This window comes from Oryza glaberrima, chromosome 3 (assembly GCF_000147395.1).
Source record: "Oryza glaberrima chromosome 3, OglaRS2, whole genome shotgun sequence".
Lineage (NCBI taxonomy): Eukaryota > Viridiplantae > Streptophyta > Magnoliopsida > Poales > Poaceae > Oryza > Oryza glaberrima.
In genome coordinates, this window is record NC_068328.1 from 29,536,621 (window position 1) to 29,559,165 (window position 22,545).

At 41.3% G+C, this 22,545-nt stretch overlaps 5 protein-coding genes across 5 annotated transcripts; 4 read left to right on the top strand and 1 right to left on the bottom strand.

Moving 5' to 3' along the window:
- Positions 1 to 5,348: 5,348 nt before the first annotated feature.
- On the bottom strand, positions 5,349 to 9,229 carry LOC127765358 (endoplasmic reticulum oxidoreductin-1-like). Its single transcript, XM_052290236.1, has 10 exons — positions 8,908 to 9,229; positions 8,656 to 8,787; positions 7,600 to 7,855; positions 7,394 to 7,504; positions 6,985 to 7,103; positions 6,793 to 6,897; positions 6,461 to 6,663; positions 6,251 to 6,374; positions 5,752 to 5,915; positions 5,349 to 5,661 (listed from the first exon to the last, which is right to left on the bottom strand). Exons 1-9 carry the CDS (start codon positions 9,127 to 9,129, stop codon positions 5,763 to 5,765), a joined length of 1,425 nt encoding a protein of 474 aa, XP_052146196.1. The 5' UTR covers positions 9,130 to 9,229; the 3' UTR covers positions 5,349 to 5,661; positions 5,752 to 5,762.
- Positions 9,230 to 14,563: 5,334 nt separating this feature from the next.
- Positions 14,564 to 15,318, top strand: LOC127768722 (uncharacterized). The gene is made up of 2 exons (XM_052294349.1): positions 14,564 to 14,652; positions 14,763 to 15,318. The coding sequence occupies exons 1-2, from the start codon at positions 14,607 to 14,609 to the stop codon at positions 14,948 to 14,950; spliced, it is 234 nt and encodes a 77-aa protein (XP_052150309.1). The 5' UTR covers positions 14,564 to 14,606; the 3' UTR covers positions 14,951 to 15,318.
- Positions 15,319 to 17,953: 2,635 nt separating this feature from the next.
- Positions 17,954 to 18,740, top strand: LOC127768268 (uncharacterized). The gene is made up of 2 exons (XM_052293818.1): positions 17,954 to 18,076; positions 18,350 to 18,740. The coding sequence occupies exons 1-2, from the start codon at positions 18,031 to 18,033 to the stop codon at positions 18,550 to 18,552; spliced, it is 249 nt and encodes an 82-aa protein (XP_052149778.1). The 5' UTR covers positions 17,954 to 18,030; the 3' UTR covers positions 18,553 to 18,740.
- Positions 18,741 to 19,377: 637 nt separating this feature from the next.
- Positions 19,378 to 20,067, top strand: LOC127768355 (uncharacterized). Its single transcript, XM_052293910.1, has 2 exons — positions 19,378 to 19,568; positions 19,662 to 20,067. Exons 1-2 carry the CDS (start codon positions 19,505 to 19,507, stop codon positions 19,874 to 19,876), a joined length of 279 nt encoding a protein of 92 aa, XP_052149870.1. The 5' UTR covers positions 19,378 to 19,504; the 3' UTR covers positions 19,877 to 20,067.
- A 1,138-nt stretch (positions 20,068 to 21,205) lies between these two features.
- On the top strand, positions 21,206 to 21,914 carry LOC127765425 (proteinase inhibitor PSI-1.2). The gene is made up of 2 exons (XM_052290330.1): positions 21,206 to 21,431; positions 21,538 to 21,914. Exons 1-2 carry the CDS (start codon positions 21,386 to 21,388, stop codon positions 21,738 to 21,740), a joined length of 249 nt encoding a protein of 82 aa, XP_052146290.1. The 5' UTR covers positions 21,206 to 21,385; the 3' UTR covers positions 21,741 to 21,914.
- Positions 21,915 to 22,545: the final 631 nt, after the last annotated feature.

The following is a 22,545-nucleotide window of genomic DNA, read 5'->3' on the forward strand; positions in this document are numbered from 1 at the left end:
CAAATTTTTTTAGTAAAACGAGTGGTCAAACATTACAAGTATTCCTTATATTATGAGACGGAGGGAATAATATAAATGTAACATATATATCACGGATGTCACGTAGCTGTTCAGATTTGTAGTTATAAAAAGATTTGTAGTATATCGGAAGTTTGGAACGGAGGGAGTATCCAGTTGGTGCAAATCATGCTACTCGTAGTAGCTCGTGTTGCATGTTGGATCGAGTCAGTCTTGGCAGCAGTCCAAGCAAAAAACGTGTCACCGGCTCACCGCTCCTCCATTCCTGACAAACTTAGTATTGGAGTAGTATCGAATCGAAAGGACGTTAGTAACAAGTTTTTTCTTTACATGATCAAATGAAAGTACGACTAGTGGGTTGCATGTGTCCAACCAACGGAACTGGATCGCATGATTTGGACGACGGGATGCACGGCCGGACGCACGTACGCTGGCGCGGGGCGTGCGGTCGCAAGGCGCACATGCGTGTTGGCCAACGCCACCGGCCGGCCACGGCCAGTGGCTTGCCTCCCCTGTTGGTGTTTCCGAGAGATTTTTGCCTGGACTTTCGCCGCGAACTCGTCGAAATTTTGACGAAACTACGTACGTTGGACGCGCTGAATGGCAGCAAGCAGCAAGGTCGACTAACTTGACAGACATAAACGCTACTAGCTTCCGCGCAAATAGTATTTATGTGTTGCGTCCTTGGAAGTTCAGACAACAACAATAATAACGAAAGGAAACCGTTGTCAGTTCTTTTCAAATATTAAGTGAATTGTCCGTTTATTTATCTGTTTAGGTTTTTGAATTAAACTGTTCAATGCATGCAACTAAATATGTGGTATCAGAGTTAGCGATCTTGAGTTTGGGTCTGGTGTGCAAGAAAAGTGTTGGAACGTAAACTGAATTGTTCGTCTTTTTTATTGATTTACACTTTTTTGGTTGAACCGATCGATACATGAAATACAATAAATTCAGGCACACGTCAGTCACGTATATCTCTCTCGAGCCCATAAATATTGATGACGTAGTAGTAATAGACTAATAGTTGTGCCGGGTAGCCGTGAAACGGAGGCAACGGCATCACACCATTCGGTTCAGTGAAACGCACGCACAGACCGCTTCTCGGTTTGACTGAGTTCTAATCAAAACCCTTCACTAGTTGACTTTAAGCAACATTCTTGCACAATTTCACAGCAATTAGCATGCAAAAACCTGCATGCCTCGTCTGTAGCAAGTCCTGTATTTAAACGCCCAAGGCCCTGTACCTCTCCTGCAAGCCTAGCTCCATTTCAGAAACAGTGTTAGTACTAGTAGTAGTATTAGCCATACATACACCTAGCTCGGGAGATTTAAGATTTTTTTTCAGGAGGAAAAGAAAAGAAAAAAAACTGAAGTCACCTGCTGTGCTCTGCGTGAAGCTTGCTAAGGAATGGCCGGAGTTCTGAAGCTGCTGCTCGTGCTGGTCCTTCTGGTCTCGTCATCGGACGGCTCGGATGCGTCGAGGCATCTGAAAGGAGATGCGATCGAACGGTCAGGAGCAGCCGCAGGCGAGGCTGTGATGATGAGAGCTGTGATGGTGAGCAAGGCAAAGGCTGGGCACTCTGGCTGCACCTACGACCCCAACACCACCATTGGACGGCGCTGCCGGCCATGAGAAAGCTAGCCCAGACACAGCTCAGAGCAATTAAGCAATGATTATTACTTTGTCTCGTAACTATTGGTTTGATTTAATTTGATTCTTTCGGTGCTCATCACTAAAAGATGCAATAAACTGTGTACATACTGCAGATACATGGTATGGCAATAGTGTGTGTATGTGCAAAAAACACAGTACTAGTAGGAGTAGTATTTTATATCAACAGATCAACTGTATGTGTACAGTAGCATTGTTTATGCTACACCCAGCCAATTAATTAATTAATTAATTAACTGATTTTGCTGTTGCTGAATTGTTGGTCTGTGTGTACCAAGTTCAGATGGAATGTTGATGGTACTTGATAGGCAACGATAACCACGTGCACTTGCTGAATCAGTGTATCCAACCAAACTGTTCATGTGTGCTCATGCATAGTATAATTAATTAGTCCCAAGAGATTCTTCCCAAGTTTCATGGTGTGACATCACATGAAATACAGACCAATGGATTTAAGACAAACAATATATATACAGAATAGTACTCCTTCCCTTTTTTAATAGATGACGCCGTTGACTTTTTCTCACATGTTTGACCATTCGTCTTATTCAAAAATTTTATACAAATGTATAAGATATAAATCACACTTAAAGTACTATGAGTGATAAAATAACTCATAGCAAAATAAATTATAATTACGTAAATTTTTTAAATAAGACGAATGGTCAAACATGTGAGAAAAAGTCAACCGCGTCATCTATTAAAAAACGGAGGTAGTAAAAGATTTAAGATAAATAATAGTACCATGTTTCTTTATTCTGTATATTGATTCAGTGATCAAGGGCATGGAGTTGGAGATGCAAACTTGCCATTACACAGGTCAGATTACTGTTCAGGACTCAAGAAAAACTTGTGACCTAGAAATGCCACGAATAAATATCACGGCACTGTGCATATGCAGCATTGCATGGGGAAAAACACCAGCAGGCTGATGAGTCAGTCAGTTTGGCCCTACGTATATGCAGCTTGAACTCCAGCTCCAAGAGGATCAGGACATGGATCGCCTTGGCCTACCAAACGCATGCTTTGTTTCCCTGGCTGCCATTTTGTTATTCAAAACAATGTGTTTTTTTAACACATGAACCATCACTGTCATGGCTTGTCATTGTCACAAGCCAAACAAAACATGGTTCAGTGAGTAGTCCGTCAGTTCATATAACCCATAACACTGAACCCCTGGGTCCACTGTATCCTTATCAGGTTTTCCCACCCCCACCGATTTATTGAAAACCGGCCAAAAATCAATGACTTTTAGTCAATGTCATACGGAAATCAGTTAAAACCGATTGATTTTTCTAAACTGATAATAACCTGTTTCACGAAAATCGAACCTTGATCCTTATAGTCCATCTATTTTTAAATAACTGATATCAAAACTATTCATCCTTATTTTTTTGCGAGTTATCTATCTTAAAACTTTAATTACTAGGAGTATCTCTTTTTATTTTAACAAATAAAGAGTTACAAATACTTAAATGCCAGAATGAAAATGTATTGCTTCCTACACATAAACATGACACTTAATTCTTCACATTGTAGTCAAAGAGTATATTTAGCGGTCAAAGTGTAACAATAATAGTCAATGCGTAGTTTTTTGAAAACGTAAGGAGATTAATTGTACTATCTCTAAGAGCAAGGATAATAATATAGCCCACTTTCTACTATTAGCCCATCCTAAAGTCAACATATATAATATATTAGCTATAATTTTCTTCTCCTATCTCTATCTCTCACTTATATATTTAATGTATTTGTCTTGGAGCTTGTGTTAAGCTAGCTCTTCCATGAGAGCAACACCCTTCTCTTTTGTTTACCTCTTTCCTCCACATAAGCTTATAGTAAACTTATAGCTCACTATTATACTTGCTCTAAGAGCACCCACAATGGTAAAGTAAGGTGCTATCTATAAAACATGTACATCTTAGCAATAGACTAAATTAATAGTATACCACCTCAATAGTATATGTACACATGGGTATCTATAGCTCTCTAATCCATTGCCTCGTTTTTCTCTATAGACTATCTTCAGGTTAGTAGATAGCTTTGCTCTCTCTCTTCATTTAATCTCTTCCAAGTAGGAAAATATGTTAACATGGATCTCTTGTAGAGAGTCTATAGATAACCATTGTGGGTGCCCTAAGAGCACCCGCAATGGTAAAGTAAAGGTGCTATCTATAAAACATATACATCTCAACAATAGACTAGATTAATAGTAAACCATCTCAATAATATGTCTACATGGGTATCTATAGCTCTCTAATACATTGTCTCGTTTTTCTCTATAGACTATCTCCAGGTTAGTAGATAACTTTGCTCTCTCTCTTCATTTAATCTCTTCCAAATAAGAAAATATGTTGACATGGATCTCTTATAGAGATTGCGGGTGCCCTAAGAGAAACAGAAAGAAACATCAGTAATGCGTGGATACATGGATTACTAGTACCTTTGTGTAATCATGCATGCAAGAATACAAATGGTACTATCCATTGTGGGAGTAGAAAAACTAATTTGGTGCAGCTAAACAACAGGCATTTTGCAATCTGCATATATATGCTGATTTCTGCAACTTCTCTCGCAGATCATCATCAGGCTGCCCGGCCGGTGCAGCGCTGGAAGTAAAACAAAACCTTTGAGGAGACCTGGTCTCTGCAGCTTCTGTAGCTGCAACTGTGCTGCCATACCATGAGAAGTACTACACGATGAGTCGACGACGATCAGCATGGATGTGATCAAGAGCTTCTCTTTCCTTCCCTTTTTAAAGAGATTTTATTTGTTCAGTGCAGCAGCAGGCAGCCTTTGGCTACTGACTTGTTGGAGGTAGACGTGACAAGTAGGAGGAGCAGCTGTGCAAAAGTAGCCTCATACAAGGATGCCATCTGCTCCATAACTGATCACTGAATCTTCACTGTGCATCCCACTAGCTGCTCGCTCCTCCTCTCTGCGACACACTGGACATGTGCCAAGGCTAGTGCCATGCTCTCGCGTCCGAATATACAGTCGGTCTCTTATCCAGTAGGTTCTGCAATTTGTGCGCCGTCCTGAACGACCTTGAATAATTTGTGCAAGAAGATAGGGGAGAAGGAAATAAGGACATCAGGTAAGTAGAAATGTTCAACAGTGGCATTTATCGAAGGTACCAATCTTTGGAGATGAAGGTACCAATCGACCATTTATCATTGCCGAGTGTTCTTTTCTAAGAAATGAAACCATTCTACTCCTATTCAGCACTCAGATACACATTTAACTTGGTTTTCGTTAGCACGTTTTTCAAACTGCTAAATGGTGTATTTCACACAAGAACTTTCTGTATAAAAATTGTTCAAAAACTTTCTATATAAAAATTATTTTAAAATATGAGACAAATCTATTTTTAAAATTTGTAATAATTAAAACTCAATTAATAATGTACTAATAAATTTATTGTTTTTCATACCCTAACTTTATCTTCATCTTCACTAGAAACTAACAACACCAAAGTCATTCAGCTATTCAGCCATTTGACTTTTGCCTCATCTTTTTGTGATACCCAAACACCTATTTCATGTAATGAAAATTTTAGTTGTCTTTCATAAGTTCTATCCACTTGTTACAAGGTGCTCCTATGCTCTTGCCCCACAATGCAATAATAGTTGAATCGAAGGCGGACAACATCCAATTAGATTGGCAAAAAGCTTTTGCTTGTTAGCAATATGATCACAGATTCACAGTTTACACATGAAGAAGTCTATGGGCATGTTAGGACATCATCTCTTTGATCATGCAACATTGCAAAATGGGCAGTGATCCCTTACAAAAGAGGTCCCATTGCCAAATACCACGATTTACATCGAAAATTGCAATTGTTTGGCTCTCAAAGTTCTGTATATCTTCTGTCTAGGATCTGCAAAATTCTCTAGTAAGCTTCACCCCAGCACCTACATCATTGTTCTAGTATGGATCAAAGTTGTAAATACATCTCAGTTTAACGCCTGCAGAAACCATATGTTGAAGAACGAAAGGGTATGAGTATGTCTTTTTTTTTAAAAAAAATCTGCCTGAGGAAAAAAATTAACACTTACTATTTCACGATTCAGATAGGAAACACCGGTTTCACAGTAGAAGAGCTCTGTTGTTTAATGACATCCTCAATTGATGCTCCTTTTTCATGTACAAAGTTGACAGATTCTGACAGCCTATTCAGAAGGTTTACTAGTGCAATGACCTCATTTCGCTGCAGCTGGAGCTGAATAATTTACCCAGAAGACAAATTGTCAGACTCATCACCATTGCAAACATCTTAAATGTATTCAACAGTAAATTTGAACAGTATTTCCTGTTGCTCTCATGCCAAAAAGTAACTACTGCTACTAGTAAATTGTTAAGACAATCCACAACTTAAGATTTTTTGTGATCATCAACAGCAAGTGTTAAGGAATTAGGTAATATGAGCGCAATCTGCCAAATAAAGCACTCAAACTGGAGCATGGTCCAACCAATTGAACACAAAGGAGTCTTAAACATATTACTTTATGTTGCATAATGATAAAGCCAAGAGTAAAAATTAAATGAGATACGTACTGATTGATTCAAATGGTTCTCTCCATCAACAGAGAAAAGAATCTTCAATGCAGTACCGAGACCAAGAACTTGGAGCTTTCCCCATAATCGACACTTCTCACATCCAACACAATCCATAATTGCACTGTGAAAATAACATTCCAAGGATATGATTTTGAATCAGACAAGTGCATATTATGAACTGAAAACATGAATAACATGAACACACACCTGATATTTCTAAATTGCTTCTGAATCTCCTGCTTTAGCTCAGGGCCATTTTCACCTTGCCAGAGTTTTGCTTCATCAAATGGTAACGGGCACGCTGATCTTAATTTGGGGTTGTAAAGCAATTGCTTCACTAAAGACTGTGTTTTCAAGTCCTCTTCAGGATTGCCGGTGTTGTACTCAGCCTGCTCAAGGTAATCTGCTGCCTGCAAAAGCCAAATAAAACTATTATATGCAGCAAGCTTTAGAACAGAAAATTGGCAGCTTAACCTTGTAGTACATGAGTACCATGCAAAACAAAGAGTTCGATTTTAAAGCAAGGGAGAAGGAGGAACCTTTGTCACAGCCCGAAGAACAAACAGGTAAGTGAAGTACAAATTTTGTACACGCTCGGGGTACTTCAGAACACGGTCATACAGCAAAGGAAGATTATGTCCCCACTGTGGTCATTTGCATCACAATTTGTCAAACAATTATGAAAAATGATCTAACAAATACTAACTCAGGGGCATAATAATGGCACATACCAAGTTGGCAGATTCATCTAGAAGATAATCATAAGCAATGTGTACTGAAATTGAGGAGTGCAACCCTGAAATTAGCTTGTACAGTGCCTTCTTCTCCTGACACATTTCTTCAGACGGATCTGAAAGAAACCGATACAATTTAAAAACCTGTGTTCAGATAATTTTATTGATACAGGAACGAAAGCAAATGATACCATCATATATATGTTGAGCTCCCTCAAAATTAATCGTATAAAGTAAGGCAGGAGATAGACAATAGATAAAATACAAGTAACACAGGAAAAAAAAAGAGTTGGAATGAAATATATAAAGAATTAGACATTTCTACTTGCATTTCCAAATTACAGTGCAAATGAAACGAGAAGTCAAGAGTGGCATGGTAAACGTATCTGGGAGCACATATGCTTACATTTTGGACAGTTTTCTTTGTAGACAGAGTCCCATATTCTGCGAGCAGAATCACCAGTATAGCCAGTGTAACGTTCAGGGTTGAGTTGAAGATTCACATAAGTCATCTCAGCTGAAATGATGTTTTTTTCAGCAACTGTCACATATAGTAATAAAGAACACACAAAAGGGACACAATATACTAAAAGGATGCAAAAACAACTTTACCATTATCAGTCTCATCGTCATATGTCCATGGATTGTCGGTTTCAATCCATCCTTTGAAAACCTTGGCATCAAGGGTTCTATCAACAGTAGCCTGTGGTTTTCCTTCCTGACAGATCATACTATCTGGAGAAAGGCCACTGTAAGGCTTCTTGAATGGCTCAGGAAACTCATTCTCTGGGCACTCACAGACACTACAATCCCTAAGCCGACACATTCCATCATCAGCCCAGAAAGGGCAGTCACACCACAATTTAACCTAAACAAGAAAGCAAATAAACAAGTGAATTTTTTTGAGTGTTTATTTTCAATGTCATATTTTGGTGCAATCATACACAAAGTTAACAAATAAAATAGTCAGGCAGCGTGTATGACATGCTGACTCCTCAGCATTTTACACGTCAGTATCTGTAGGTGCAAGATGGTAGTTGGTTAAGTGCTCTAACTGAGAAAATACTACACCAGTCAATCCCACCTTTGCTAGAAACAGGACTAAGAGCAGAATTTTCAGGCATGCATCAATTAATCAATACTATCTCCTTGACCACAAATCTTAAGTTTAGTTATTGATTGCCACTGCAAGGAAATGTAGAAACAACAAGACTAAGATTAATCTGACATTGAAGCTATATATCACCATAAGGTAGCCAGCATGTCTCACCGTTTTTTTTTTTTGCGGGGCAACACGTCTCACCTAATGCTCCACCAAACTAATCTGTTTAGTTGTGAAAATTCATTGCCAAATAGAGGGGGGGGGGGGGGGGGGGTAGAACAGATACCATTGCCTGCTATCTGAACCTTAAAAACCCCAGGATGCAACCGCGCATCACCACTACAGTACCAAACGCATCAATCTGGTAAATAGAACACACAATATGCGTTTGGGAAATGATTCTACATTTATGCGCCACAGCCACATGGCCACATTCTTCAGTCACGCATGGATCGCTTTAAATTTCAGCAATTCTAGCTCTCCAAAACATAACTACAACATACATTTTCTGCAATCACTAATATCGCACACTAACGATTGCAAAAAGGCCATGGATCCATCCTCACCTTGAAGTACCTGAAGAAGGGCAAAGTGACGAGCTCCTGCAGGATCGGGTGCAGCACCTCCTCGTTGATGGCGTCCACCGTCTCGTAGTCGCAGCAGCAATCCTCCACCATCCCCGTGTACTTCCTCGTCCCCTAGCAGCACAACGCACAACACACCAAAAATCAAAAACCGACTCGCCACACACGAGAAACAAGTTCTCCCACGGCCACAGATCACACCCTCCAACAACAGCAACGGGCGAGAGAACTCACGGGGCAGCCGCAGTCTCCGCCGCGCGAGGACGAGGAGGCCGCCGGGAAGCTGCGCGAGCTGACGGCGACGGCGAGGAGCGCCACGAGCAGCGCCCCCACCCCCGCGGCCGCCGCCCACCGACCCCGCTTCCGGCGCTTGCCTCCCGCCGCAGCCGCCGCGGCGGTGGGGGCGGGGGCAGGGGCGGCGCCGTTCGCCGCGGGAGCGGGCTCCTGAGGAGGCATCCCGCCTCCGCCCTGGAGTGGAAGGTTCTAGAAGCGAGATCTGGGCGGCTTGGAAACGAAACGAAAGGAAACGAGCCGAAGAAGAAATTGTCTCCCCGTGTTGCGCGAGTTCGTTGGAATTTATGGCGTCAAATGGGTGGGGGGGGGGGGGGGGGGGGGGGGGTTTGATTACAAGAGTGGATTTGTGTGTCACTGCGACGTGGGGCACATGGGTTTGCGAGAGGTGTTTAACGCTAATGACGCGCCTGTTGTTTTGACAGGCAATTTTGCTAGGTGTACAACCATGGAGTCCTGGACGGCAACACGCGTCTACTAATAACTTTCTCTCGAAAATGTTACATGATTGAGGCCAGCAAAATCAAATATTCCTTTTAGATTATTTATTATAAAATGTAATTGATCCCCGCAAAAAAAAATGTAATTGATTGGCAAATTTTCTAAGAGAAATTAGCCTATTGAGAATGCCGTTAACCTTAATGCAAAACCAACAATAGAGATGAGAACAATTCGCTAGTCACGGGAGCATTTTTTTTTTGTCTAAAGCTAATCGAGTTCGGTAGGGCTATATGGCAAGTCGGCGGTAGCTGTTGGCGGCTCAAGGCTAAAAAAAACTAGACAAATTATTAATCATATTATTAATTAAATATTAATTAGTGTGAACTAGAAAATGATTTATTTGGATTTTTGAAAAATATTTTTTGTGCGGGGAAGAAAAACATATATTACTCAGAATCAATAATTCCACAGACTATAAGAGGACTACAATTTTCTTCCAACCAAAAAACGAACAAGACTCCACCCTACCTTTGTTTGTGAGGAAGTGGCTAACTGAATTTTGGCCTCGACTCACTTTCCTGATGACAATCTCTCTATCACCGCCAGCAACAAGCGACTTCGCTTCCTGAATGATGATAGCAAACACCAAACGGTCCTTCTACTTGCTATCAAGAAGATGATGAACTATGAGACAATCTATCTCAATCACTATTAGGAGTAAAGTCCACTGAACTGCCTTTGATAGACCATCCATAAACGCCCGGAGTTCAGATTCCAGTGCCTCACTGCATCTCTCGATTGCCTTACCGGAAGCAAAGATGGTTTTCCCAGCGCTATCCCGAAGAATTGCCCCGACACCCCCTTTCTCTGCACTACTATCAAAGGAGCCATCTATGTTTAGTTTCATCCACCCCACTGGTGGTCTTTCCCATCGCAGCTGAGGCTTGGGCGAGGCATGGGATCTTGGCGATTTCTTGACTGAATTAACCATATTTGCCCTTTATCAGGTCGATAGAAGGATTTTGCTGGATTTAAAACAGTGTGTCTACATAGCTTACAATGAATCTCTTTGAGACCTCAATTGGCGGGGCTACTTTATCACGGATGAGTTCATTCCTCACAAACCAGTTCCTCCAAAGAACCATCAAGAACATGGCACACTCATACGCATATAGACCTTCAATACAGTCAAAAAGCCAGTTAGTGCCAAACTGAATATTCTGAATATCCAAGTGAATAGGGTATGCCTAAGCGCCCACCCGAGATTGGACTCGAGGGTGGGTAAGACCCGGAGTGAGGTTGTCCACGAGCGGAAGCCCCTCGAAGAGGCGAGCCCGGAAACCACTCGTTTTTTTAGTACCCAAAACTCTAGTGTTTTAAAGTGAGAGGGATTCTACCTTTGGAGAAGGTAGGATTCCTCGGAGCAAAGGAGTACTAGTGTTTGCTTTTTTTCGTGGAAGTGAGATAAGTACTTCCTTAGGGATATTGTCTGTCTTGTATAAGGATGCCCAGAGATGGCTAGCATGAATATATCTGCACAGGGCATGAGTTGCATCCTCCTTCTCTCTGTCACAAATAGAACAGATATATGTTTTTTTTTCTTCCAAATTTCTCTTCTTTTTATTTTCCAAAGTCGCTAAACTGTTTGAAGCTACTCTCCAGGCAAAAATTCTCACATTTGAAAAATATTTCTATACATATTTTTTCACACAAAACGTATCGTTTATTAGTTTGGGAAACATGCTAACAGAAATAAACTCAGCCTAAATCTCAAAATATCAGTATAAATTTAACTTTAGAATTTAGCCAATTTACCTGTTTACTTTTACATTCCAGAGCTCTTCTGTGTACAGTTTTTCTCCCACGCCCGTGTGCACCGAGCGATTTCGTATTTCCGTCAGGGGTATAATCGTGGGAACCCGCGCCACGCGGCCATAAACCGCCAATTACGAACACACGGAAGCGGATCTAACGGCCGCTACGAACCTGAAAATAATCGGACAGCCAGGAATGTCCCGTTTGACGTGGCAGTGGACCTGTGGGCGCCGTAGCTTTGACCGATGAAAAGCCACGAGCCCACGACACGTTAACGTCGTTAAGTACGTTGCACGCGGGGCGTTTCTTCGCGCGAGAGTTGAATAGTTTTTGACATGTCGACGGCGTCTGGAAGGATCACAAATATCTGCAAACCAAACCCATTTTCAAGCGAAATTCATCATTTTCTTTATATATATCCCGGTGGAATGGAAGTAACTAGTACTCCTACCTGTACTTGTGTGTGCGTGTCAGTATTTCCAATTACCTCTCGTGATGGGTGCAAATAAATTATTAGGGATTCACGGTGGATTGCTTCGAAATATAAACGTACGTTTTGCTTTGCGGACAAAACTTGGAAAATCTAGAATAATTATACTCCTCGATAGGACGTTGATTCTCGTAATTAATTGCGTTGATAGTACAGATCTGTTCAGGTTTATAGGCCCAACTACACACAGTTTGGTTCGTGAGGCCCAATTCCTGATTCTGTCCGGCCCATGCACATCCAAAGGCCCAAATAAGTAAACCGTTTTAAATCCTTTTTGGCACATCGTCATCTCTCGCAAGTACTATCTCATTCTCCGAATTTGAATCCTTTGTTCAGATCAACCAAAACAGCAATTAGCTGCTTCATATCGAAGGCCTCATGAGTGTGATTTTCTTTTACGTTGTGCTATGGGCTTGGAGCAAAGCAAAATTAATGTTCTGCTGGTTACTATAATGAACTTCCTTTTTTTAAAAAAAAACTATACTGAACAAAGCCATCTTCATCTAATGGCATTTGCTCTGCCACTGTCTGATTTCCTGTGTGAGTTCAGTGATCAATCTACTAATCTAAAGCCGGCACTTTTGCCGACATTCCATTGGTCCACGTGGCGCCGTAAATTTTTAGCGATGTAGCGAAACGCGCGAGTGGGCTGCGGTAATCAAGCGTATTTGCGATTGATCTATATGTCATGCAATCACGCCGAAAAAAAACAGAGAAAAAAACAGTTCCAGACTTTATCTACCGGTGGTGCCTAGCTGGGCTGTAGAGCCCAGTAATCCGTGCATGGGCCTTGCCACGTGGCCCTGCACAGCTCATATGCTAGCGGTGCACCATTGCACCATTAGAGAGAGCATGTAAAACAAAAGGAGAGGAAAAGTAAAAATCAAAAAATAATTTTGTAAAAATATATAAATAAATACGGCGTACTACAATTTATAAACGGTAAATTTATGAAAAAATAACATAATTGATTGGACTGTAATCTCCATAAATGTATTTTATGATATGTATTTTCCACCATCAATAAAAATTCTAATGAATTGTTTGCAATACTCTCAGGTTTGGTGAAATCCATTTTTTTAGTAAACATACATTTTCTTTTCTTTCCCTAATAGCATATGAAATCATTTGTCAAAGCTAAACAGCGCGTCCACAAATTAACCAACAAATTTTTTTAACAAGTGTAAATTACTTTTCTATTTGGATTCATCTTAATATTCAACAATAAGGCAAAAATAAATCTAAATATCATCCAAATTTTTCTATGTTCTAATGAAGCTATAGATAATATACACGGGCTATATACAAACTAGCGCGCCAATAGGCGCGCTGATTTTCTAGTTCTTTTTAATCTCCGACGCTGCACAAAGGCCATCATCTGGCTACGCGCTGCAAGATGGTGGTGCAGATCGACAACCAAGACAACGTTATACCATTGACTTCACTGACGCTGAAGACGCAGAACGCGTCGCCTCCTTCGATGTGCGTTAACAATTCACCGAAAATCTTATACATTGAAGCAAGTTGTTGCCAACAACGTGGTAGTATCATCTAGTGAAGGCTCAACCTTCTCTATCTCTCTCTATATCAACTCAACCCAAACTATCTATCTTGATGCTGGAGCTAGATCAAATCACAGAGAGTGTGCTAATAGCTAGGACTGTACACTGCCGCAGCAATCAACCAAACATGGCCGGATCCATCAAGCTTTCCCTCACACTCGTCCTCCTAATCTCGGGTAATTAATTAAAAGCATATATACTGCATGCAATGCGCCACAGTAGTACTAGTCTCATACTGAACTTGTGATACCCTTTTTTTTTTGTCTGCAATGCTTAATTTCTGAACTAGCTAGGTCTCGTGATGCTGGGGAAGATCGAAAGCAGTGAAGCAGCAGCAGCAGCGTGCAACATGCTGTGCGCGCGAGGAACATACATCACCTGCTGCAACCGTCCAGGCGAGGCGCTCTACGGGTGCGCCTGCAAGTGCGCACCGCCGGGCGGCAAGGACTGCGTCGTCCACTACGCCGACGGCTCCACGAGCAAGTGCTGATGGCATTGGCATTGGCATTGTGGTGTTCTTTCACTTGTGTTTCAGTTGTTCTTGTATGTATCTGTGTCTCCATGAGAACTGTTAGGATCGATGATGATCAATGGTGGTTTTCGTAATAACGATCAAGAGGAAGCTGCTTCTGGCTCTTGCAGTCTTTGCTTCCTTGTGCCACTGCTTAGTAAAGCTTTTCTCAATTTTTTTCGGATTTGCTAGAAAACTTCCATAAGTTCCCCCCCCTCTAAAACATTTAGATTTGTGACCATCGGATAGTCTCGAGATTTGTGCATGAAGGGAACAAATTGCTAGAAAGAAAATTTTCACACATGTTACGTGTAAGATTTTTATGCTAACTAACCAAACCATACTTGAATGCAAGTATTATATTAGTTCTATCGGAGTTATAATGTAGTTACAGTGACTATAGTTACATTTGGAAGTTTTTTACTTAAAAAACTTACGGCAGCTTTTTAGATGCTCTTTTTTTTTTACAGCTCACCTTAGCAATCAAACTTAAAGTGGGACTTTAGATTGTAAGGATTGGTCTTTATCATTCATATTCGACAAATATTCAACAAATTGATAGTTACCAATTTCACCAAAAGATCACTTTGGTTACTTCATCTGAAGCCGATCTTGGTGTGAAAAGAAATTACGCCCTCCGTCGGTGTTAACATTTCACCAAAAATCTATCGAAGCAAGTTTTCTAATATAACAATGTAGTATCATCTAGTGAAGGTCAAACCTTCTCAGCCTCTATATCAACCCAGGCTGGGTAGCTTGAATTTCAAACATAGAGCCATTGAGTGTGTCCACTGCGCAGTCTACACACTGCACAGCAACACACATGGCCTCCATCAAACTCTCCCTCGCATGTGTCCTCCTAATCTCAGGTAATTAAACTCTCCAAAATTTCGTTAAAGACTTGCACATCTTTGTATTAAGATTTGGTTCAGTCAGTGCAAAGCTATACTATCTTTCACCCCTTTCTGAAATTTTTTAGGCCTAGTGATGCTGGAGAGGATCGAGCACACTGAAGCGGTCTGCACACTGTTCTGCGCTAAAGGGACGTACATCACCTGCAGCAACCATCCATACGAGCAGCTCTACGGGTGCGCCTGCAGGTGCGCGCCGCCGGATGGCGTCGACTGCGTCGTCCATCTCGCCGACGGCTCCACGCAGCAGTGCTGATCGGAAAACGCAGGGAAAGGATGGTGTCGTCGTCGCTCTTCCACTTGCACGTTCTTGTGTGTGTCACTGCATGTGAATTACTTCATCCGTCCTAAAATATAAAGACTTTTAATTGGATGCGATATATTTAAATACTACGAATCTGAATATACTCGTAGTATTAGGATGTGTTACATCTAGCTAAAAACTCTTATATTCTAGGACGGGGGAAGTAAGTGGCTGCACGAAACCTGTGTGAGTCGTGTGGCCATACGTGTGCCTCCTTTGTGTCACTCCTTAAGGTGTGTTCGGAACTCCAAATTCCCAAATGCTGTAATAAAACGATCAAGAGGAATCCTGCATGGCTGCCTCTTGCTTCCTTTGTGTCACAGCTTGACAAGCTTCTGTATATGTACTATGTTCGGTCATAAATATTTAACTTCTATAATATTATTTAATCAAAATTTTAAAACTATAACGATGGATTTTGTATTTAAATAAATCTACGGCGTATGCAAATAAGTTTATCATATTATATTAGTATTTTTCAAGATAAATCTACATGCATACGCGTGCTGAACGACCTCCTATGTACCTAGCCCGCCGAGCTTAGAACAAACCAGCGTAAGCGTGCCCTGATGGGGTTCCTTCAGCTATACGTGCTACAGATCGGTAATGTGAAAAACAGCACAAAGCCATTGAATAAACACACAAGATACTGGCCATGTGCTGTCGCGAACCGTCATCAACATATTAAAATTTTTAAAGTTTGACCAAATTTTATGTTTAATGTCGTTAAATATTTATGTTTCAGATGGAGTACTACTTTGGGCTTTGGCTCAAATGTTGCAAGATATTATTCGATCTTGAGTCGAAAGCTGGTGGGAAAATATGTAACCCAAACCCTTGAAATTTTCAATATCTATCGTTTCATTGAGGAATTCAGACTATTTTGACCAGACTTGGGGATAAGGTTCTAAGGAAAATAAAACGGTGACATGATCGTACATGCATTTTCGGTTCCTTTACTGGTTACATCCTTTTAAGGTCATCTTGCAGCGAATCCCTTGAAGGACAAGCCAAAATGTGATCGAGGCACAAAGAGATTCGTCGTGTTCTCCAGACGTGTGTAAAATTAATTTAGAGTTTATTGGAGTTTGTTAAGTTTGATATCCGCTATCGATCTCGAGTCCAATCGTGCCTATAGTCAATGATCTGTTTTTTTATAAAAACAGAAGTCAATATTGTGATCTGAATTTGACTACACTAGTACCAAGGAATATGCTTGTTTGGGTAGGTAAGTTTATGCCCCAATCCCAAAGTATGTACTGGAATTAACTAAGATCACCGCTGATTGAAAGGGATTGTATCTAATCCTCGCATATCTAAACAAGTCCTAAGATAATTGCTGGGTTGATAATTATGTTCAATTCCAAAAGAAAAAAAGAAAATGAGCGTCAAGCATGCCATCATGCTTAGAGCAAGTATAATAGCAGACTATTAGCCAGCTATAAACATATTTTAATGAGATAAAAGATGAGAGAAGAGTAACGGACTACAGATTTGTAGACAGCTGCAGCGCGGACTCCAAGACGTAATGTGTGTATGATATGTAAGACCATATATTAATAGTATAGTAAGCAACTATTGTATGAATTGGTTATTAGATTGGCTATAGATAAATTGGAGCTAGCAGTGGACTATACTATTAAACTTGCTCTTAATTGGAAGTTGGAAGAAATAAATAGTGGGAATTGGACACTGCTGTATGTTCAGAGTTCAGATTAGCTAGCTGGCTGTATGAAAACAAGGCATTTTTTTTATCTATGTTTCACTGAGGTAATCTTGAATACAAATGCTTGCCCGTCAATAAATTAATCCCAAAAGATCACGAAATCGATGAGCATATCTGATAGCACAATTATATATGATAAAGCTCAATTTGTACTTTTGTACAGGAGAGAATCAGTAGTCAAATATTTCCCGAGATCTAGTGTGAACCTTGTGATTGGAATCAGGTCAGAAACTTTGAATCGTTAACCGATTTGCAATGAAGCAATGTCAGGATAAGGTAGTTTACCAACTGATTTAGTTACTAACTTTTTCTTCAAACTTCCAACTTTTTCATCACATTAAAACTTTTCTACACATACAAACTTTTAATTTTTCCGTCACATCGTTCTAATTTTAATCAAACTTCCAATTTTAATGTGAACTAAATACACCAAGACAAAATAATTTCAACCCAGACATTTTAATATGTTGACGATTAAAACAAACAAGTGTTTGACTTTCTTACTGACCTTACCTGATCTTGAAGCCCAAGACAAGCTAGAAAAAAATATGTGGTGTTAGTTGCTAATAATGGAGGCGGATAACAGATGACGACACGGCCGGAACGAAGAACATATACAGCGTTGCATCAGCTGCAATCTTTTGAAGATAATGCTAACCATGTTCTGTAGTATTTGACAAGTAAAACTTTTTGCGTGTCAGTAAAGATAATGTTCCCTTCATTTTATATTGCAAAACACTTTGAAAATTTGATCGTGTTTATATAAAGATTTAACACCTACAACACTAAATTAATTAGTTCATCAAATCTACCATTGAATATATATATATTTTGATAGTATGCTTATTTTGTTTTGAAAACACTTATATGTTTTTCTATAAACTTAGCTAAACTTAACAAAAGTTGATTAAAAAAAAAGATGAAAACGTCTTACAATATGAAACGAAGAGAGTATAAAATGTTCACATTTTCGTCCTCCGTACTAGCATCTACAACATGATTAGCTAGATATATAGGCATGTAGAACGCGCACGTTACAAATTTCGCTTCTTAATTGTTGAACCGATCCGCAACGTACGTAACGCATTGTAGCTGCACATGAGCACATCACGACCTTTCGCCGTCACAGAGAGCACTGCTGGAAACATGGAATTCCATGCGTGCATGCTGCTAACCTCTACCTACTTTCCCCCTATATATACAAACCCCCTATAACATGGAGTACAGCGGATCACCAGCATCAAATCAATACACAACTACAAATAGCACATTGATCAAAGAGAGACAAGAAGCTAGAGAAAGAAGAATGGCATCCATGAAGCTCTCCCTCGCCGTCGTCTTCCTCCTCTCTGGTAAGCTACTAGCTAGCTAGCCATGAACAGAGTACTACTCCTACACTACTGGGAGGATCCAGGAACGGCGGGGTCTCGAGTCCCCACTACTGACGCGAGTTTTATGAAAGCCTCAAAAAAAAAATCTCACTAAAATTTATTGCTATACGTAGATAGAAAGGGGATGTAGATTTTTTTTTGCTATCTCTTCTTAGATCTGCCACTAAACCAGTCACCCCCGGATCGTTTCTGAATCCAACCTTTTCTTTCTTTGCTCTTTTGGTATGAGAGCAGCGGTGGTGGTGATGAGCGCCATGGGCGGCGCGGAGGAGGCGAGGTGCTCGGTGGTGTGCATCCAGGGAGGCTACATCACCTGCGACAACTACCCGTACCAGAAGCTGGACGGCTGCGCCTGCGAGTGCGCGCCCAAGGACGGCCAGAACTGCGTCCTCCACCTCGAGCACGGCCCGCCCTCCAACTGCCCGCCTCAGTCCTAACTAAGCCTAGTTAACTTAAGTAACCGGGGAGATGTGATCAGATCGATGATGATCCATTTCCAGAATTAATTCTCTACTACTGTTGATGTGTGTGTTACTGTGTAATTCTTGTGTTCGTGTTCGTGAGATGGGATAAATTTGGTTGTTGAATAATGGAATAAATGGATATATTGTGTGTCGCTATCGTATACAGTGTATGAGTGTGTGACTGTGTGTGAGTGTGTCATGACTTTTGTGTGTGAACCCCACCAAGCTGGACTGACTTTTGAGTGATCGTCAAACCCGTTGTTACATGATGCCGATATCTCGTGGATGCAAATTAAAGGATAATCAGCTTTACTCTAGTGGATGCATGCCGGATTAGACCTACATTACCATTCGAGCAACAACTTTCCACTGCTAATGAAGAATTGAAGATCAATGCGAATTCTGCTGGACTTTCGTACGTACGTACTACGTGTTCAGCTAGCCGTTCAGAACACCACACGCAGACGAGGCGACGTATAGCAGAGAACTGTAGAGAACGGCACGTGGCGACATGACCGTCGATCATGTCGCGTGATCCTTCGTCCAGCCCGGCCTAGCGACCACCAGAAGGTACCGATAGTCAGAGAGAATGGCGGCTAAGCCGGCTGCCATTAGAATTCGGATTTTACCGCAATTTCTATTGGCAAAATTTTGAAACTATCGTGTGAAATCCTTGTATATAGAAATTACTTTAAAATATTAGATATATCAATTTATTAAATTTGTAATAGTTAAAACTTAGCTAACTCGTTTTACATGCGCCAAACTTAATCTTTATATTCATCAGTTTCGACTTTCAACCGGTCAGTCTCAGCGCTCTTTCTGATCACTGATCACAACTTCTCCTCCATATAAGTCATCAGGTGAACTGTCCTGTGAAAGTGAAACTCAAATCGCAGTTCACACACGACGCGTACGGGCACACATGGCTTCCTCCTCCTCATCATCCAAGAAGCTGTCGCTCACCTTCGTCGTCCTCCTCCTCGCCGGTGAACACGACCCGTACATCAACCTGCTTTTGCATTCGTCTCTGCCTGTGTTTCTCTGACGGTTTAATTTGCTTGGCCGGCCGCGCGATGCAGGGCTCGTGGTGCTCGGCGAGATGGCCGGGGCCGCGACGGCGGCGGCGGCGGACTGCTCGACGGTGCGCTGCATCCAGGGAGGCTACATCACCTGCAAGAACTACCCGGGGAAGAAGCTCGATGGGTGCGTCTGCCTGTGCGCGCCCACCGACGGCGAGCGCTGCGTCCTCCACCTCCACGACGGCTCCTCCTACAAGTGTCGCGCGCCCAACTAAACTAGTACTACTATTGCTGCTGCCCCAGCCTCGCCGGCGTCGCCTTCGCCGCCGCCGCCGCCGCCGCGGCAGCTTTGCTTCTTGTTCAGCGAATGTAGCGCCAGCTTACCTCACAAGCTGTTGTTATACAACTTCACACCGATAATAATACTGCGGTTCATGGTTCAGAATAAAATTTAGAGCTGGTTGGTTTTGTGGCCAAAATTTTGGCATGATCTTTTCTAATTCAAATTTCGATAAGTTTTGATGTGTCCAATTTTGACAAAGACAAGGGCTATGTGTGGAATTTGGATTGAAGCCAAAAGTAGTCTTAGGGTGTGTTTAGTTCACGCTAAAATTTGAAGTTTGGTTAAAATTAAAATGATGTGATGGAAAAGTTGAAAGTTTACGTGTGTAGGAAAGTTTTGACGTGATGAAAAAGTTAGAAGTTTAAAGAAAAAGTTTAGAACTAAATAAGACCTTAAGTTAACTATAGAATTGGGCTATTTTTTCTATAGGCTCACCAAAATTTAGCTTCAATCTGAAAGATACAAAATTGAGATTACCAAATCCAAAAGATACAGAATACTACTGAGATTATCAAATATTGGTAAGACATATTTAGGCAACAAACCTAATCAGACCTTAATTTTTTTAGATAATGGTCATTTGATTTGATCGGATATGCGTGCTAGTTTTTCAAAAGAAATGTGGTAGACTTCTCGCAATGACGACGAGCACCGCTTGAGTGGCTCGGTGGTTCAGGAGGCCAGTGGCGGAGACAGCTCCCGAGCAGGTCGGACGATCACCCAGGTTTTACCATCGATACCTCCACTGCGAACTACTGATAATATGTGTAAAAATTAGTTGATAATCGGAAAATACTATTGGTCTCCTGCGCTCAACGGCGTTGCTAACTGCGCCATTGTAGGCCGCGTCGGAGAATTATTCTCCGACCCTTAGTTGGGTTCACGCCAACCGTCTGATCAAGAATTTGCGGGTCGAACTGAACCGAAAACGTCGAAAAACCGTGCTCGGCAACCATGATAGAGATCCTGACCTAACACAGGAATTTTCGGATGCTGCCACCATGTGCTGCCATTGCCAACCGCGGATGGCATTGCGAGACAGCAATGGTGGCACGTTAGCTGCTTCTAGCTTACGCATTTCTTGGACAAACAATGGATGCTGCAGAGGATGGTGGCCCCTCACTGCTGCTTCGTCAAGAAGACGACTGAGCGCAGTATAGCGAATAATTTTATCCGCTACTGTTGGAAATAGAAGACGATTTATTTGACCATGACCATCTTGGATCCAGATTCCAAACTTGTAAAATGGATCAGTACGTCTGAAGTCAGAATGAAGAAATGTGAGAGAACAAAATACAAGCAAGAGAGAGCTGAAATTTCTGAATCCATATCCCTCCCACCAAACAAAAATTTCTCCCCCAAAAAACCGGTATTTCTGACCAAGCTGCCCATATAAGCTTCAGTACTCCTTGCAGCGAGCATACTGAACAGACAGATCACCATGGCTTCCATCAAGCTTGCTCTCCCAATGGCTCTCCTGCTGTGTGGTAGCTACCTCTTCATCATCATCTTCTTCTTCCTCCGGTTCATCTTCCTCATCGCTCCCGCGCTCAACCCGTCACAGATGATGTTATTTCTCTGAAATTCTTGCAGGACTCATGGTGATTGGATCCATACAGAGCGCCGAGGCACAAGGGGGGAAGTTTTGCCCCCAGTTCTGCTACGACGGCCTCGAGTACATGACGTGCCCGTCGACGGGAAGCCAGCACCTGAAACCGGCGTGCAACTGCTGCATCGCCGGCGAGAAAGGCTGCGTCCTCTACCTGAACAACGGGCAAGTGATAAACTGCACTTGAAAGTCAGGAGCTGTTGTTTCTTCAGTTCTTGCATGGTCACTTGCTGCTGAATAAATGTTCTCCCTGGAAGGCTGGAACTGTCTCTTCAGTTCTTGCATGTTCAGAGAAGATTTGTACTGCTGCAGAATAAATGTCTCCCTGGTGTGATATATAATACCATTGGAAAAAATAAAATTCTCGTGGCTGCCTCTGGTTTATGAATTCACATTTTCACCGGAAGATAAGACGCAAAGTCACACTGCGTTGTGGCAGAGTTAAGTTTATAGGAAGCAGATAATGAATGGCAGAACTGCACCACATTTGATTATGCTAGGAACTAACGTCTCAACACAATTGTGTAATATCATCATCATCTTTCTACCGACGCCCAAAAGGGCAAAGCTATGCAATACAACATACTGTTACAAAACAAGAAACAGATAAAACACACAGCACTAGTATAAACACAACTACAATCCAGAGAGTTTTCCTTCAACGAAATTATTGTAAAGCGTTTCTAACTGATTATGCATCTAGCATAATCAAAACATATAGGAGTATCATACATGGGCACATATGGTGATTACCGCCGAAATTAGTTTGTTTAATAATATCCAATTCTTTGATTAAATTTAAATATCTACATCATGTAACTGATACAGTACTGAAAAGATGTTTCTTTCCCCACCTTGAATTGCTAAACTTTCAGTTGCTTAACTCAAGAGGATGAATTTCACTTTACAGTTCATTTCCATGCATTGAAAAATGTTCACAAGCAAAAAGGTGTGTATATTAAATCAACATATCTTGTCAAAAATGGTAAAAC